The following is a 15,836-nucleotide window of genomic DNA, read 5'->3' as shown; positions in this document are numbered from 1 at the left end:
CACACAGTCCTTCCCCAGTTGCACAGGGAAACTAATACGAAATACCAGACTATGTTGTAACATTCTTTCAAATCAATGACAAATAAATCATCCAACACTGACACAACAGCACAGCCTAACAACACAACTTCTCCATACACGCCCAAATAAAGTTTCGATTTGACACAGCTGTCAGCAAAAAAAACATATGCGCTTCCCCGAAGTTAAATGTGGCCAAAATGAGTCTACATAGAGGTCAGGTGCTTCAAGAGACCGTTAAAGCGGCCGGAATTCAGTTTCTATGAAAACCACAGAATGGTCTGCCCATACCTTAACAGATTTCGCGTATTACATCTGGACATTTGAGAGGTAGTTTAGGGGTGTGGGATTATTAGTTTAGACTCTATGTAGCCCATCAGCTCCCACAGTTTATAGCCCTCATATCTCATATGTAACCCCTTTTTGCCTTAGTTTTCTCAACCAGTAATGCTTTGATAGGCCTGGCTAGTAGGCCCACTCCTTGACTGTTTTCAACTCGGTCAATGCTGTGTGAACATTTCCCGTGTAATAATGAGAACATGTATAGATTCAGAATTAAGCAATTCTATTTTGTCAGGGCTCAAAATATTGAACAGTTATAATTTCAACTTGAAAAGGCTATGTCTGATAAACCCTGTTTTCGTTCCGTATATTGTCCACAAAATTAGTTTACGAATACAAATGTCCATTGAATTCCAACAAGGTCCTATTGATTTCCATTTGTTAGAAAAACGGTTGGATTGAACGGCTTTCTGTCTGTACAAAAACGAGAAACGAGAGAGCTCCATCGTTATGTCCAGACGAGGGCGCTAGAGCACCTTATCCACTCCATACAGCCTGAGAATTGAAGAAAGTTTTTCAAAGACACACACGTAACGCCAGTTGTAATATTTGGTACATGTTTTTTCCGTTTAGAGTAGATATCGGCCAACATTTGATTTAGAGTCCAACAATAAATACCAAAAAGGTTTAGTCCTTTTTTTTGGAGACGTATTCCATTTTTGTATATGAATGTGGCGGATGCTGTCCATTGTCACTTGCCAGAACAGTTCAACCACACACTGCGGACACATATTCACATGCTGCATGAATAAGATTGTCGGCCTGTTCAAGCCCAAGGGTGTGTGTGTCTGTGTGTGTTAGCGCGTGCGTGCATACGTGTTTGTGTGTTTGAGGTACTTCTGCCGTTTGTGGGATGTGAATATGAGTAGACCTATGAGCCCTCTAACATACTGACTGTTGGAATGGCAACGCTATCCTCGTGTTTTGCCTTTGCATGTGTCCTGTTTTTACGTGCGTCATTTTGTACACTGCAGATATGAGATTAAGCACTTGTGTATGCATGCACGTTTTCATTACTGACTAATTGTGTAACTGGATATATGTGTAGGTGTGAGCTTGTGTGTGTGTGTGTGTGTGCAGATGGCTTTGTAACATAGCACCTGATCTTTGTATGTCATTCACAGAGGTGAGCAAACATCACAGCCCTCAGAGCAATCATAGTCAGCATGTAAATAACACACATTTTCATTGCTTCTGTTTGAGTGGAAAAGAAAGAAAGAAAGAAAAAATAACATATTTACAGACATCTGCCACATTTACTTATTTCTCAAATGCCTTCTTCCAACAACATTTCTGAGATGACTTTGTAAACAGAATAAAATAAATATATTGGGAACATCATATTAGTCATAAAGCACAGATTAATAGAAAGCAATAATTGTGATAAGGGACTTTGCTTCAAAGGTAAAATAGCTGAAAATCTGACCAAATTAACTACCACAAACTTTTTAAAGACACAATATAAGGTTAAATTGTGAAGTTAAACTTCAGTTTGCATTCATACGCAATACAATTCGATCCATCTTAAATATATAACCTGTTTTAATTCATACATATAAAAGTTAGCTGAAAATACTTTCATTTTTATTAAATCTAGATGGAGGCAGAGTCTGCTCAAAGGTTGCTTAAAAAGGTAGAGAGCAGAAAGCTCTCCAAAGGCAATCTCCTTCACCATAGATCTCAATCTCCTTCACCATAGATCTCAATCATTACTTTTTACTTTAAATCAGCCTCAGTAAACCCAGGCCCAGTCGGTTCAAACCCAGTCTTCTGTTAAACCACAGCGACTAACTGGACTGGGATAACCTGGTAAGGGAAGGAGGTGATAAACCAACAGTTTGGACTAGTCAGAGGGTAGATATACGCTGATTCTGTGACTGAGAAAAGTAATTAGGAAAGTGAGGATGTTACGTGGCTGTTAGTGGGGTCTTTATTTATTTATGTGTTCTGGGGGGAAGGGGTGTGGGGTATGGATACTATACCCCATGTTATTTTATAAATTCCATGTATGGTATGCATGTTCATTTTTAGTGGGTTGTTTTTCTGTGTTGATGTGTGTGGAGGGAGGGGGGATGGGGGTGAGTGGGCGGGTGGCAATTTGTGGGGTGGGGTGGATTGTCGGTGGCTGTGTTTGGATTATTGGAAGGGGGTTGTGCAACAACTGTGCCGGACTCCAGTGTAAATACTACATCTGTACGGAGACGATGTTTCAACTTGTGCAGTGGCCACGAGGAGGAGCGGCGAGTGTTGCGGCGGCCTCAAGGCTCCAGCAGCTGCTTGAGCGCGCGCTCGATGTTCATGCGGTGCCCGACGCGCGTCACCCCTAGCTCGGCCAGGTCGTCCTTGGTGAGCGCGGGCAGGTGCGCGCCCTCGATCTCGTGCTCCAGGAAGCGCGGGCGATGCTCGCCCAGCCCCACGCTCTCCAGCCAGTCCCCGACGTCGTACTTGTTCCACAGCGCCAGCGGGCGCTGGCGGAAGGGCCGCAGCGCCATGAGCGGGCCCCCCAGCACGGGCGAAGGGCACGGCGAGGCGCACGGCGAAGGTGACGGCGAGCGGCTGCGGGCGCGGGCGCTAGCGCTGCGCATGACGAAGCGTACCTCCTTGGGCTCCTGCGGCAGGCTGAGGCTGGACGACTTGAGGATGGTGTGGTGGTGGTGGTGGGGGTGCTGGGGGGAGCCGAAAGTGCGCACAGGGCCCAGCGGCTCGCTGCGTTCGGGCGTGGCACCGGGGCTGGGCGTGCGACGCGTCACCGGGTAGCGGGTGCCTGGGCGGATGGTGAAGGTGGTTCCGTAGCTACGCTGGGAGATGGTGTGCAGCTCCCCCAGACTGCTGAACAACCTGAGGAGGAGGAGGAGGAAGGGGGAGGAAGAGGAAAGATTAGGCAAGACTGTGGGTAAAGGTGAGATTAAAGGTGCAGTCCTCGATTCTGGCGAAAGGTTGTTAATATCTGAGCTCAACATCCCATCCTGAAGCAATGTGTTGACTGGCTGGTATACTGTATGGATCATAATAAAGCACTGCACCTTTAAGAAGACACAGGCGGAGGGAGGTACAGAGATATTGAGAGAGAGTAAAAAGGGTGTTACGTAATCAAAGCGAGGTCTCCACAAATGCAACAGGGTGCAACATATGTCTGTGTTCATGTGGGGATTTCATAGTGATATCAGCTGTAACAAGTCTGTCTAATTGCTGAATGGCTATGTTCATGTGAGTTTGCGCTCACTTCAGCGTAACTAGTGAGTCTACAGCTCCAGGGAGGAATAGAGTGGAAAAGAGCGTGAAAGAAGAAGGGAGAAAGACAAGGGAAACTAGATGCGCAGTGACGTACCTCTCAGTTAAAAATCTAAATGGTTAATTTCTAAAATAAGAAATTTCAGCTTGAATCCCCTGCACAGTGTAATGTGTGTGTGCATACGTGTGTTTGTGTGTGTGTGTGTGTGTGTGTGTGTGTTTGTAGTGTGCATGATTTTATTTTTTACAACAGGCTGAGAATGCAGAGGACTTAGTTAATGTTGTACAATAAGCAGATGCAAAACGAGGAGGGTATGTTCAGCGTCTTCAGATAACCCCATTAACATACTGCAGTGGCGTTCTGTAAAGCTTTTCAGACAAAAGACAGCCTCTGCTTTTCAGACGACACAAACATACCCAAAGGCAGGCTTTCCTGCTTACAGAGACAAACAATGACAGCATCTATACACGCATTGAAACATTACAGGGCCCTCTCAAGGCAACGTTTTTTTTTTTGAGGCAGATGGAAATGCACTTTTTGATATTTACTTTGAATGCTGCCATTGTTGGTGTTTGTAAGTGACACATTACTAAGTGTCTGGATGTTTTATAAGTGAGACACTGGCCTGTTTTTCATGCAGATGTCAGTGAAGGAGAGTTATATCGTAAAATTTTGTGGTAGTCGTAGTTAGAAAAGGAACAGGTTAATACCCAAACTAGGCTTCAGTTAAATTCCCTCATGCTCGGTAGGGAGCTTAATGGTTATTGGCGTTTTATAGTGGTTATTGACCTAAGAGGGATAAAAGACCTGGATTTTACCCACAGAGCTAAAACCTACGATTTACTCTCTCCGTCCTCCTCCTCACATCTGCAGGAACACAGAGAGGGACAAAGAAAAACAGGGTTAACCAGGAGAGGTGCAGCCGTCAGGACACTCAGGAATGCTACAATAAAGCTGTGTTAGCCTCGTGTGTGTGTGAGTGAGTGAGTGAGTGAGTGTGTTTGTGTCCGTGGACGCATTTGTGAGGTGGCATTGTTTAAACCTGGCACATGTGTTACGAGTAGGAGTGTGCTTTTTAACTATGCAGTGTCTCTAACAGCAAGGCGTGTTCAGCAGCGGGTGTGCTATACCAGTGAACGCAAGTCTGGCAACGAGTTAGGCAGGTACATCCACTCAGGTGTGTTACTTTCGCTCACCTTGCCCCTCCCACAGGGGACCTCCTACCGGGGTCGAGAGCTGCCCCGACGATAGGCTCCTCCCCGAGCGAGTGTGAGTCCTTGCCCAGGAGCTCCGCGCCCATGGCTGCCGGCCGGCCCTCGTTGGTCCCCGCCCCTGCCTCTTGCTGCTGCGCGGTGCGCGGCTCCACCTCCCCCCACAGCTTGGAGCGCCTCTGGAAGAGGTAGCGCGGCCTCCCGGGGGTCCCCGCACCGCCCTGCACGTGGGGGAGCAGCTCGCTGTCGGACGACTGCTTGAGCAGCGGGTCGCGCAGCAGCGCCGCCGGACGTCCCCGGGCCACCACGCACTTTGGCTTGGCGTGCGCCGAGTCGGCGCTCTCGGAGGACAGCGTGGACATGCTGGAGACGGTGGACACGGTGCTGGTGGTCTCGAGGTGCGGGTCCTCCACGCCGGAGTCGGCGGCCGAGTCACACTTGCCCCCCGAGGAGGAGGAGGCTGAGGCAGCGGAGGTTGCCACGGTGGCCGCAGCAGCAGCAGCAGCAACCACAGGGCGGGGGCTGGTGGCGGCGAGTGTGAGGGGGGATTTGATGGGCGCGTCTTTCATCATCAGGCCGTTGGAGAAGGGCTCCGGTGGAGGGACCAGGCCGATCTTGCGGAGCTCCTCGCGCGTCTCCTCGTCGCTGGACGACAGCAAGGCCGGGGGGAGGGTCACGGTGTACGGCTCCGCCTCCTCCTCCGAGCTCATGGTCATGCTCCGCCCTGATAAGATGGCCAGGGGCGGGGCCGGGGAGGGAACTCGGACCGTGGTTGGACTGTGCTCAGTGTCCGTCAGGCTGGAAGGGGCGGGCGTCTCCTCGGGACTCCGCCCCGACACCGGGCTGCTTCTACTGATAATGATCTCGCTGGGCGGGGTTTCGATGATGCTGATAGGCTCGTCCCTCCAGGACTGAGGCGGCGTGGCCTCCACTGCTGTCGGCGTAGTGGCCCCACCTTCCGTCTCGGGTCTCTCCGCCCCTCGGCCTTGGCTGGGTGTGGGTGACGGCGAGGGCGTGGTCGGCGTGGTGGGCGTGGTTCTTCCGCTCAGCGCCCGCTCTCGTGCGGCGAGGGCCAACGCAAGTGGGGACGCGGGGTCGAGGGGTCGCCCGGTGAGCGGGTGGATGAAGGTGGAGCCTCCGGGCGGGGGGCCGGGCGAGAGCATGGGCGCAGGCGGGGGCAGCTCGGCCAGCTCGTCCATGGAGTGGGACTGCGAATGCAACGGGGCCGTCAGCGGCTCAGTGGCGCCCCCTTCCACGGACAGGAAGACGCTGGGGCGGCGGCGCGCCCCCGGCGGAATTATGCGGGCGCGCTCCGACAGCACCTGCTGCTGGAACTGCTCCGCCCGACTGCTGTGCGGGATCCGCAATGTCCCGACAGGAGACGGCTCCCGGATCACCACCCTCTCCTGACTGCCTCCGCCCACCCCGCCCTCCTCCACCTGGCCCTGCTTGACCAGCGGGCTCTTCCTGCGCTGGGGCTTGGCGGGCGTGTAAAGCGTACTCAGACGGCCCACGTTGGCGTACGGGTTCTCCACGGCGGGGTTCCGCCGACGCCCTCGCTCCTGCTGGCCGTGGGCCGAGGTGGGCGTGGCCGGGCGGGCGATGGCGGTGGCTTCGACGGGCAGGTGGGCGGTGTCCTGCAGGATAATCATGGAGCGGGCTTTCCTCTGCCTGTCCGTCGTCACCGGCCCGTGCAGCTTGGGCTCCGCGCCTGGCCGGAAGCTCGAGCGCGACTGATTGGCCGTGCGGGACGGAGGGGGTGGGGGAAGGAAGGCTGGAGGCGGGCCCGAGTCCATGTAGTAAGGAGCCGGGGGTGGAGGGGGAGCGGTCTGAGGCGGGGGTGGGATGCTATGGAAGCTGTCCGTCATGGAAGAGCTCCGTGGAAACCGGTGCTCTCCAATCAGAGCGGAGATTCTGTCATCCTCAGGGGCTCCTGTGTGAAACATCTCTGCATGTAACACGCATGTCACAGCACGGAGATTTATGACATTTAATACTTATTTATCCTTACTTTATTATTATGACAAATATGTGTCCCTTGAGATTGAGATAATACTCAATATGAGATTAAGAACCTTTTTGGTAACACTTTGTTTGGGTTTAAGTGTCACGCTTGTCACAGCATAAAGATTTATGACATTATATATGAGATTATTACCATCATTATATTTATCTCTTTTATTATTACTAGCCAAATCAGTCATGGTGTCAAATGCCTTTCTCCACAGTACATTGTATAAAATCCAAAAGTTAAATATATTGTGTGGTTTTGTGTGTGTGTGTGTCTGTGCGTGCTTGTGTGTTGGATGGAGATTTTAGGTGTGTGTGAGTGTGTTTACCAAAGGATTTGGTTCTGGACATTCCTCTAGGCAGCTGCATGTGACTTTTATCCAAACCCAGCCCAGAAGGTGGAGACATTCCTTGCCTCTCCATGAGATTCTAGTCAAACAGCAGAAATGACCAAACATACAGTCAATATTCACACTCACAGATGTGTGTGAGAGAGAGTTTCTGGGTAAAAAACATTTGTACAAAGAAGGTGTGTGTGTGTGTGTGTGTGTGTGTGTATGTGTGTGTGTGTGTGTGTGTGTGTGAAATTTACACTAATCTCTGCCTGTGTGATTCTCCGGCTGATTGGTCTCTGCTTGACGGTGGCGGCACGAGAGTCCGCCTCTGAGGGGCGTGGCCTCATCACCACCACTGGCTCTTTGCTGCTCAGCATCTCATCCAGCTTCTCTGCAGGAACAAAACAGGTACTTAACACACTCTAATACATACACTTAACACACACTCTCTCTCTCACTCTCTCTCTGTCTTGCTCTCTCTCTCTCTCTCTCTCTCTCACACACATACACATACACACATAACACACACACATACACACGCATACACAGAACACAGATTAAACAAAGACACACACGGAAAATACACTTAACACACACAAATACACACACGCATTGACATAGTCCACCAAACACTGACACACACTCACAACACTAAGACATGCTCAAACCAGGCAGTTCCAAAAGCCTATTAACATGTGGACATTTCTTCCTGCATGTTTTGTAAAAATCTTGCTGTGAAAATCATCTTGGTCAATGCTGACACACACTCATATAGACACCAACATATCCCATCACACCATCCTTGGACATGCTCACACAAGAAGCTCCAAAAGCAAGAAAATAACTTTTTGTCACTGCATACTCTGTACATAACCGTACAAACCCATATTAGTGCAAGTTCATAACTGACACGCTCCACACCTGATGTTCAATGCAAAGTCGTCATTCACAGAACAAATATCCATGTCCAAAGATTCAGAACAGCCTTCACAAACCACGTTCAGAAAACAAATACGTAACATGACGTTCACTTTAAAACAAAGCTCAACACAAATGCCAAACCGCATCTTTACAACAAACACAGAAATTATATACACAATGCTTGACACTGTCACACAAAAATAACCACAGCACATTTACATAATAAGCACTTCTTCTTCACAAAAATCACAACACTTCACATGACGCATACACACATATTCAATACCAAACAAGGCTTTTCACCAAAAGTATAGTCATCCACCACTACAAACCAACAATGCCCAAACCACACTCTATGTTCAGAGCCACTAGGCACTCCAGAGACTGGGATGATATGATAAAATGATGTCATCCGTCTCATGATGATGATGTCAGTAGCACTCACCCCCTCTTCGCCTCCGCATGGATGCTTGTGGGTGAGAACCAGGGACAAATCTGTCTGAAAATGCTCATAGTTGTGTGTGTGTGTGTGTGTGTGTGTGTGTGTGTGTGTGTGTGTGCTTATGTATCAGTGAGTTTGTGTTCATGCCTAAGTTTGTGTCAGTGAGTGTGTGCATACTGTATGTGAGTGTGTGTTTATGTGTCAGTGAGTGTGTGTGGATGTGTGAGTTTCTGGGTGAGTGAGTGTATACTGGGGTGAATGGATATGAGTGTGCTGGTTTGCCTGTGAATGTGTGTATGGAATGTGTGAATCTGCATGTATGAGTGAGACAGTTCATCCACGTTTCTGAGAGAAAGCATGTGAGTGTGGGTGTATGTGTGGGTGCACGTGTGTGTGTGTGTTTGTGTGTGTGTGTGTGTGTGTGTGTGTGTGTGTGTGTGTGTGTCTCTCTCTCTCTCTCTCTCTCTCTTACCCAGCTTCTCCAGCTCAGTGGCCATGCTCTTGAAGCGCAGAGTCAGGCTTGTGTGTTTGTGTGTGTGTGTGTGTGTGTGTGTGTGTGTGTCTCTTACCCAACTCCTCCAGCTCAGAGGTCATGCTCTTGGACCGCAGGGTCAGGCTCGTGCTGGGGTCTCTCCTGGGGGGCGGGGGAGCTGTGGGACGGGAGAGACACACATTTACATGGCTGCCGCACTCCCCTTAAATAAGTCTCATTCCCCAAACCCGCTACAAAGCTGTTTAGTGAAGGAGTAATCCCAGAAGGGAACATTTCTGCTATCAAAATAGAAAAGATAACTGATAATTTAGATAGACATTTATATTTGTACTACAACACTTATACACTTCAACATTTGTTGCCTGGCCTTACTAAATCAGAATTATGCAGATTATGACGGCTGCAATTTTATGTCATTTCAAGCAGACTTGCTTAGTTGTTAGAGTTAAAGGAAGTAATACATGTATAAACGAATAAACACTGATGGAATATCAGTCCATTATCAGCACTAGCTCTCCTTACAACTTGACAAGCTCGTAGTTAAGCCACAGTAGCACTATCACTGAGCTTCGCTCCCTAGTATTAAGGTCATATTGGCGTGATAATGATATAATCATAGGTGGCGTATCACCGTTTTCTTTTGTTGAGTACTCAGACACACTCCTGAACCACTGTCGCCCACATGACATCATCGTTGCAGACCACATTCGTATTGTATTTTGTATATTGTATAAAAAACAAACACACAAACAAACAGGTACAACTCGACACAAGTAACAGACACACACACACACACACACACAGACACACCTTTCTTGCGGACTACATCTCCGGTATCTGGCTTGCGAGACACAGACACAACCTTCATGACCAGGCAGCTGCCTCCCTGTCGGATCAGAGACACCACCTGTCTGTGTCCTACCTTCACCACACTCACTCCATTCACCTGGAGAGAGAGAGAGAGAGAGAGAGAGAGAGAGAGAGAGAGAGAGAGAGAGAGAGAAACCACATATTTGTTTCAATAAAATCATCAAACAAGCAAAAGAAGACTATTTGGGACATTGGAGAAAGTGAACTACCAGTTAAAGTAGAATGAACTTCTATCTGACCATAAAAAGAGAGTATAAATTGGCAGAGTATCTCCTATCTGTTAGAGTCACGAAGCAGAAGCAAATCCTGAGTAAGCACAGGCTCAGGAAACAGGTAGACATAGCAAAGCCTGGCTGCCAGAACAGAAGTGAACAGAACAAGAGAGGAGCACTTTCTTTTTCACTGTGAGAAATATACAGAAATAAGACCTTTACAAAAATGAAAAAAATAAATGGCTATCCTTTTAGGACAGGGACCTTCAGCTGTTTTGGCAGTAAAATATATTGTATCATGTCATAACCTGACACACTTGTTTAACCTGAAAAGTAAATATATTTAACATGTTTCTATACATGTATACATACATATACAGAAAGAGAAAGACAGAACAAGACAGACAGAGAGAGAGAAAGAGAGAGAGAGTGTGTGTTTTAGTATATCTGTATTCTTTTTTTTATTCTTGGAATAGTATACATACACATGTATCTATATAAGTTACATAATGGCTCTAGCAACAGTGAACTCATTTCTGGAAATTCGGCAGCCTTTTGCTTTCGACTTTCTTAATGTGATCGTGCAGATTTGAGCATGAAGAACAGAGATAAGGAGTATTGAAAAGGGCAGAACAGGTCAAAGGACAGGCAGAAAGAGGTTTTTCATACAACAGAAACCATTTTGTGCGATGACACAGAATGATATGCACAGAGAAATACAGAGAAATAATAAACTAGACAATGGCTTCATTGGATAGATAGATTTTCTTTACCTCAATCAGGAAGTCTCCTGTTCTAAGCCCCGCTCTCCAGGCAATACCCTCCAGGTCCACAGACTCGAGGTACTGGAGGGCAGGAAACGCTGGAGTTGGTGCGAACTCCTCGATCGGTGTCTCAGCTAGAAACACACAAGAACACACACACACACACACACACACACACACACACACACACACACACACACACACACACACACACACAGGTGCATCCACACACGTGATTGAATACACAAACTGTCAATTCCTGTTCATCTCACATAGAGCTTCTTTAATGATAACAGCCTTCATTTTTAAAATATTTTTGTTGTATCTGTTTGTGTGTGTGTGTATGCCTGACCTTTTGCTCCGCGGAGGACAAAGCCGAAGCCCTCATTCTCTCTCTTCTGCAGGGTGGCACTCTTCTCCTCAATGACATAATCACTGACCAGAGACACGGCCCGGTGTCAGGGTTGGGATGAAATGTCAAAGGTCAGATTCAGAGGTCAGAGGTCATATATGAACCATACAGAACTCTATTGTATTCCTCTCCCGCCCCCTCTATTTTTCTGAATGGCTTCATTACTATCGGAGGAACAAAAAACAGACATATAATGGCAGGGAAGGGTAAGAGAGAGGGAGAGAGAGAGAGAGGGAGGGAAAGAGATACCTGTAGGAGGTATAGTTGTCATAGGAGCCCACTGTGTAGTGCCTGAACAGCCTCTTGGTCCGGTCCTCCCGTGTTTCTGCACCAAGCAAATAGTTAAACAAGCCCACATAAAGAGCGCAAGATGTCAGTGTCACCTTTCCCATTAACCTCTCCTATTTTTCTACTGAGATATTCAAATCCATCAACAAAGTGTGTGTGTGTGTGTGTGTGTGTGTGTGTGTGTGTGTGTGTGTGTGTGTGTGTGTGTGTGTGTGTGTGTGTGTGTGTGTGTGTGTGTGTGTGTGTGTGTGTGTGTGTGTGTGTGTGTGTGTGTGTGTGTGTGTGTGTGTGTGTGTGCGTGCGTGCGTGCGTGCGTGCGTGCGTGCGTGCGTGCGTGCGTGCGTGCGTGCGTGCGTGCGTGCGTGCGTGCGTGCGTGCGTGCGTGCGTGTGTGTGCGTGTATATACATCTGTGTGAGTATGTGCATGTCAGTTCCGTATGTGTGCCTGTGTGAAGGGAGTGGTTGCTTTGTTTATGTGTGCGTGCGTGCGTGCGTGCGTGCGTGCGTGTGTATATACATCTGTGTGAGTATGTGCATGTCAGTTCCGTATGTGTGCCTGTGTGAAGGGAGTGGTTGCTTTGTTTATGTGAGTGAGTGTGTGTGTGTGTGTGTGTGTGTGTTTGTGTGTTCTTACCTAGTCGTGGGTCGAATTGTCTCATCTGAACTTCCTCCACACAGTGCGCAGGAAACCAACCAGTCCTTCCTTTTACAGAACCCTCCCAGAAGCCTCCCTCTCCAATACTCAACACTAAGAGGCACACAGAGGGAGTCACACACACAAACATACATATGATCACATACATGAACATACCCACACAGAGACACACACGCACTCACCATAGAAAAAAAGACCAAAATACATTTTATATATACACACATACATACAATAGTACAAATACAAGTATGCTCAAGGACACTGCTTCAAATTCACACACACACCCACACACAAGAACACATTTAAAGAGACACAAACACACACACACACACACACACACACACACACACACACACACACACACATACATGAACATACCCACACAGAGACACACACACACACACACACACACAAGAACACATTCATAGAGACACAAACATACACACACACACACACACACACAAACACACACACACACACACACACACACACACACACACACACACACACACACACACACACACACACACACACACACACACACACACACACACACACACACACACACACACACACACACACACACACACACACACACACTCACCATAGTAAAAAAAGACCAAAATACATTTTATATATACAGACATACATACAATAGTACAAATACACTCAAGTATGCTCAAGGACACTGCTTCAAATTCACACACACACACCCACACACAAGAATACATACATAGAGACACAAACATACACACACATACACACACATACAAACACACACACACACACACACATCAGACATAGTTTGGTCTATCCATATGCAAATACATACTGGACACACCAGCCCTTACAGGAGATGCAACAAAGGCCGTGGAGGAAAATAAATAACACCTACACAAATCCAAACAAATGCACACACACAAACACACAAACACACACACACACACACACACTCAAACATGAAACAAAGGCAGGCACTAACCCTTGACTCTCTCTCCGCGGTTGAGCGTTATCTCCCCCTCCCCTTGCGGAGTGTGTGAGTTCACAGCAATGAAGGTCCTGCCAGGCACCGCGCTGTACAGCCTCCGCTTGGGCCCCCGCGACGGCGCAGGAGGACTGGGCTCCCTCTGCACCGGACTGCCAGGACTGGAGAGGGAACAACGCAACATTGGTTAATGTTGGAAAATACACATATATGCATAGACACACACACCCACACACACACACTGGACTTGACTCGACTCCTTTTGCACTGGACTGCCAGGACTGGAGAGAGACACACACCTGTTGTCCACACAAGCATTCCCACACACGTGAATACATGCACACACACATACACACACACATATACATGAACATATGCACACACACACACACACATGAACATATACACACAAGCAAAGAGGAGCATTTAAAACATAACACAACTCTCACTAACACATTTCTTTTGTCTTGTTTTTGCCTGCATTAGTGTAAGTTTGTCATGGGAAAGATGCCAGGTATAGTCACATAAGACCTTACAATATGATACAAAATCAACTAGTTTATCAGTCATTAGGACATATAGGAGCATATATGTGTGAGGTTGTGGGTGCACCTGAAGTGCCTCAGGGTTTATGTTTATGTTTATGTTTATTAAGGATCCCCATTAGTCTACACCGTAGTGGAGACTATTCTTCCTGGGTGTCCAGGCAAAAAACATTACAATACAAATCAAAAAATGCAGTACAGCATGATCAATGTTGGTGAACAAAAACACAGACTTAGGGTGTCTCTGTTAAGGCTGTGTGTGTGTGAGAGTGTGTGTCCATATGTGTGTGTGTATGTGTGTGCGTGCATGCGCGTGTTTATCTGTGTGTGTTACCTGAGGTGGCCGCGGGTGTGTCTCCTGAGGCTGCGTGTGTGTGTGTTGGGTCCCTGCGGGGCACGCTGGGAAGGGGAGGTCTCCTCGGCATCCAGGGGAGGCAGGCTGCGCAAGGAAGGTGCGGGCGAGGGGGCGGGCAGATTGTCATCCAGAGCGTTGTCACTGGCCGAGCGCAGCAGGGCGGAGCGACGAGGGGAGACACACCTACCGTTGTCCCCGCCTCTACGCCTGGCGGAGTAGGAGGGGCTCTCCCTGAAAGGGACTGATGGACAGTGTTGGGAAGGTTACTCTTGAACTGTTATAGTATAGTACTAGTTAACCTGTTACACGTAACGATTACTGTAACTATTTGAATTACTTCCTCAAAGGAATGTAACTCATTACATTTGATTACTTTTTGATTGGCAGATGAGAGGCCGTGCAAACTCAAGCAAGAAAACCAATCAAAAACGATGCTCACTATTTGAATGTTATATGAATGAATGTTATATCCTACAGCTTTAAAGCTTAGTAATCTCCAACATTTTGATTGGTAAATGTAATTTAATTACGTATTTTTTCTCAGTATCTGTATCGGATTACGCTTCCATTTATTTTGTAATTTAACTACGTAACTCTGTTACATGTAACTAGTTACTCCCCAACCCTGTGGACAGATAGAAAGATGGGAGATAGAGGGAGAGAGGAGTTGGAAAAGTGAAGAATAGATGGGAAGATGGAGATGGAGGGATGAGCGAGAGATAGAAAGAGAGAGGGAGGAGTGAGAAGAGTGATGGGGAGATGGCGAGATAGAGAGAGGGGGGGTAAAGGAGGGGAAGAGAGTGTGTGAATGGGAGAGAGAGAAGAGTTGGATGGACAGATGGGGAGATGGAGAGAGAAAGAGAGAGGGAAAAGGTCCAGAGAGAAAGAGACAGAGATGGATAGTTGCAGCAATGGAGACAGGAAAAGACAGAGATGAGAGAGAGAGGAGTATAAGGGTGATGGATGGATAGAGAGAGGGGGAGAGACACATATATAGAGAGAAAGGAGTGGAATTGAGGAGGTGCGTACAAAGAGAGAGGGAAAGGTAGAGCAAATATCAATACAGTGATTATGGCCATCAAAAGCATTGTAGTGTGTGACAGGAATAACAAAGAAACAAGTGGACCTACCAACATCTGAGAGCTTGTGAACCTTTATGATCTCTGCCAGGTCAAAGTTTCCTGCAATGATGGCAACCTGTGGAGAGTGAGGTTCACACATTATATTACTACAGAGACTACTCCAGCACAATCACACACACACACACACACACACACACACACACACACACACACACACACACACACACACACACACACACACACACACACACACACTCACACTCTCTCTCTCATCCTTTCTCACAGCGCTTGTCCAAGCTTATGTTAAAGCTTCACCCATAACAGGTGAAATATGTTGTTAGGTCATACTTGTATTGTATGTATTCAATAGCTTGTGATTGGAAATGAAACACGTCCTGTAAATGTATCTTTCAATTTTGTGTGTGATGTACAGAGTTGAATGATCCAATGTATAGTTGAAAGTCCACTTCTTGTCAAATGCAATGAACAACTGTGTATTTAATGTACCATTTGTATCTCCTCAACAGAAATGTTGTCTGGTAGTTGTAGTATTTGTAAACCTCTGTTCTGTCTCACCTGAAATGCTGTCTGGTTGTTGTAGTTCTTAACGTCCTTATTAGCTCCCCGAAACAGCAGGACTCTGGCACAGCCATCCTGAGGAGGA

The 15,836-nt window shown here is 47.5% G+C and overlaps 1 protein-coding gene across 4 annotated transcripts in view; it reads right to left on the bottom strand.

Moving 5' to 3' along the window:
- Window positions 1–562: 562 nt before the first annotated feature.
- Window positions 563–15,836, bottom strand: part of shank3b (SH3 and multiple ankyrin repeat domains 3b) — a 24,674-nt gene continuing 9,400 nt past the window's right edge. The window contains exons 9-24 of one of the 4 annotated variants that reach the window (XM_031582476.2): window positions 15,749–15,826; window positions 15,221–15,287; window positions 14,070–14,331; window positions 13,188–13,351; window positions 12,185–12,298; window positions 11,512–11,587; window positions 11,203–11,285; window positions 10,860–10,984; window positions 9,815–9,950; window positions 9,081–9,161; window positions 8,515–8,538; window positions 7,406–7,539; window positions 7,143–7,242; window positions 4,789–6,751; window positions 4,430–4,459; window positions 563–3,198 (exon numbers count right to left, since the gene is read on the bottom strand). In XM_031582476.2, coding sequence (XP_031438336.1) covers window positions 2,619–3,198; window positions 4,430–4,459; window positions 4,789–6,751; window positions 7,143–7,242; window positions 7,406–7,539; window positions 8,515–8,538; window positions 9,081–9,161; window positions 9,815–9,950; window positions 10,860–10,984; window positions 11,203–11,285; window positions 11,512–11,587; window positions 12,185–12,298; window positions 13,188–13,351; window positions 14,070–14,331; window positions 15,221–15,287; window positions 15,749–15,826 — 4,017 coding nt within the window. In that variant the 3' untranslated portion in view covers window positions 563–2,618. The remainder of the gene's footprint in view (window positions 3,199–4,429; window positions 4,460–4,788; window positions 6,752–7,142; window positions 7,243–7,405; window positions 7,540–8,514; window positions 8,539–9,080; window positions 9,162–9,814; window positions 9,951–10,859; window positions 10,985–11,202; window positions 11,286–11,511; window positions 11,588–12,184; window positions 12,299–13,187; window positions 13,352–14,069; window positions 14,332–15,220; window positions 15,288–15,748; window positions 15,827–15,836) is intronic. The other 3 variants (XM_031582478.2, XM_031582479.2, XM_031582477.2) reach the window with 3 other exon arrangements.

This window comes from Clupea harengus, chromosome 16 (assembly GCF_900700415.2).
Source record: "Clupea harengus chromosome 16, Ch_v2.0.2, whole genome shotgun sequence".
Lineage (NCBI taxonomy): Eukaryota > Metazoa > Chordata > Actinopteri > Clupeiformes > Clupeidae > Clupea > Clupea harengus.
This window is presented reverse-complemented; position numbering and strand designations above follow the sequence as displayed.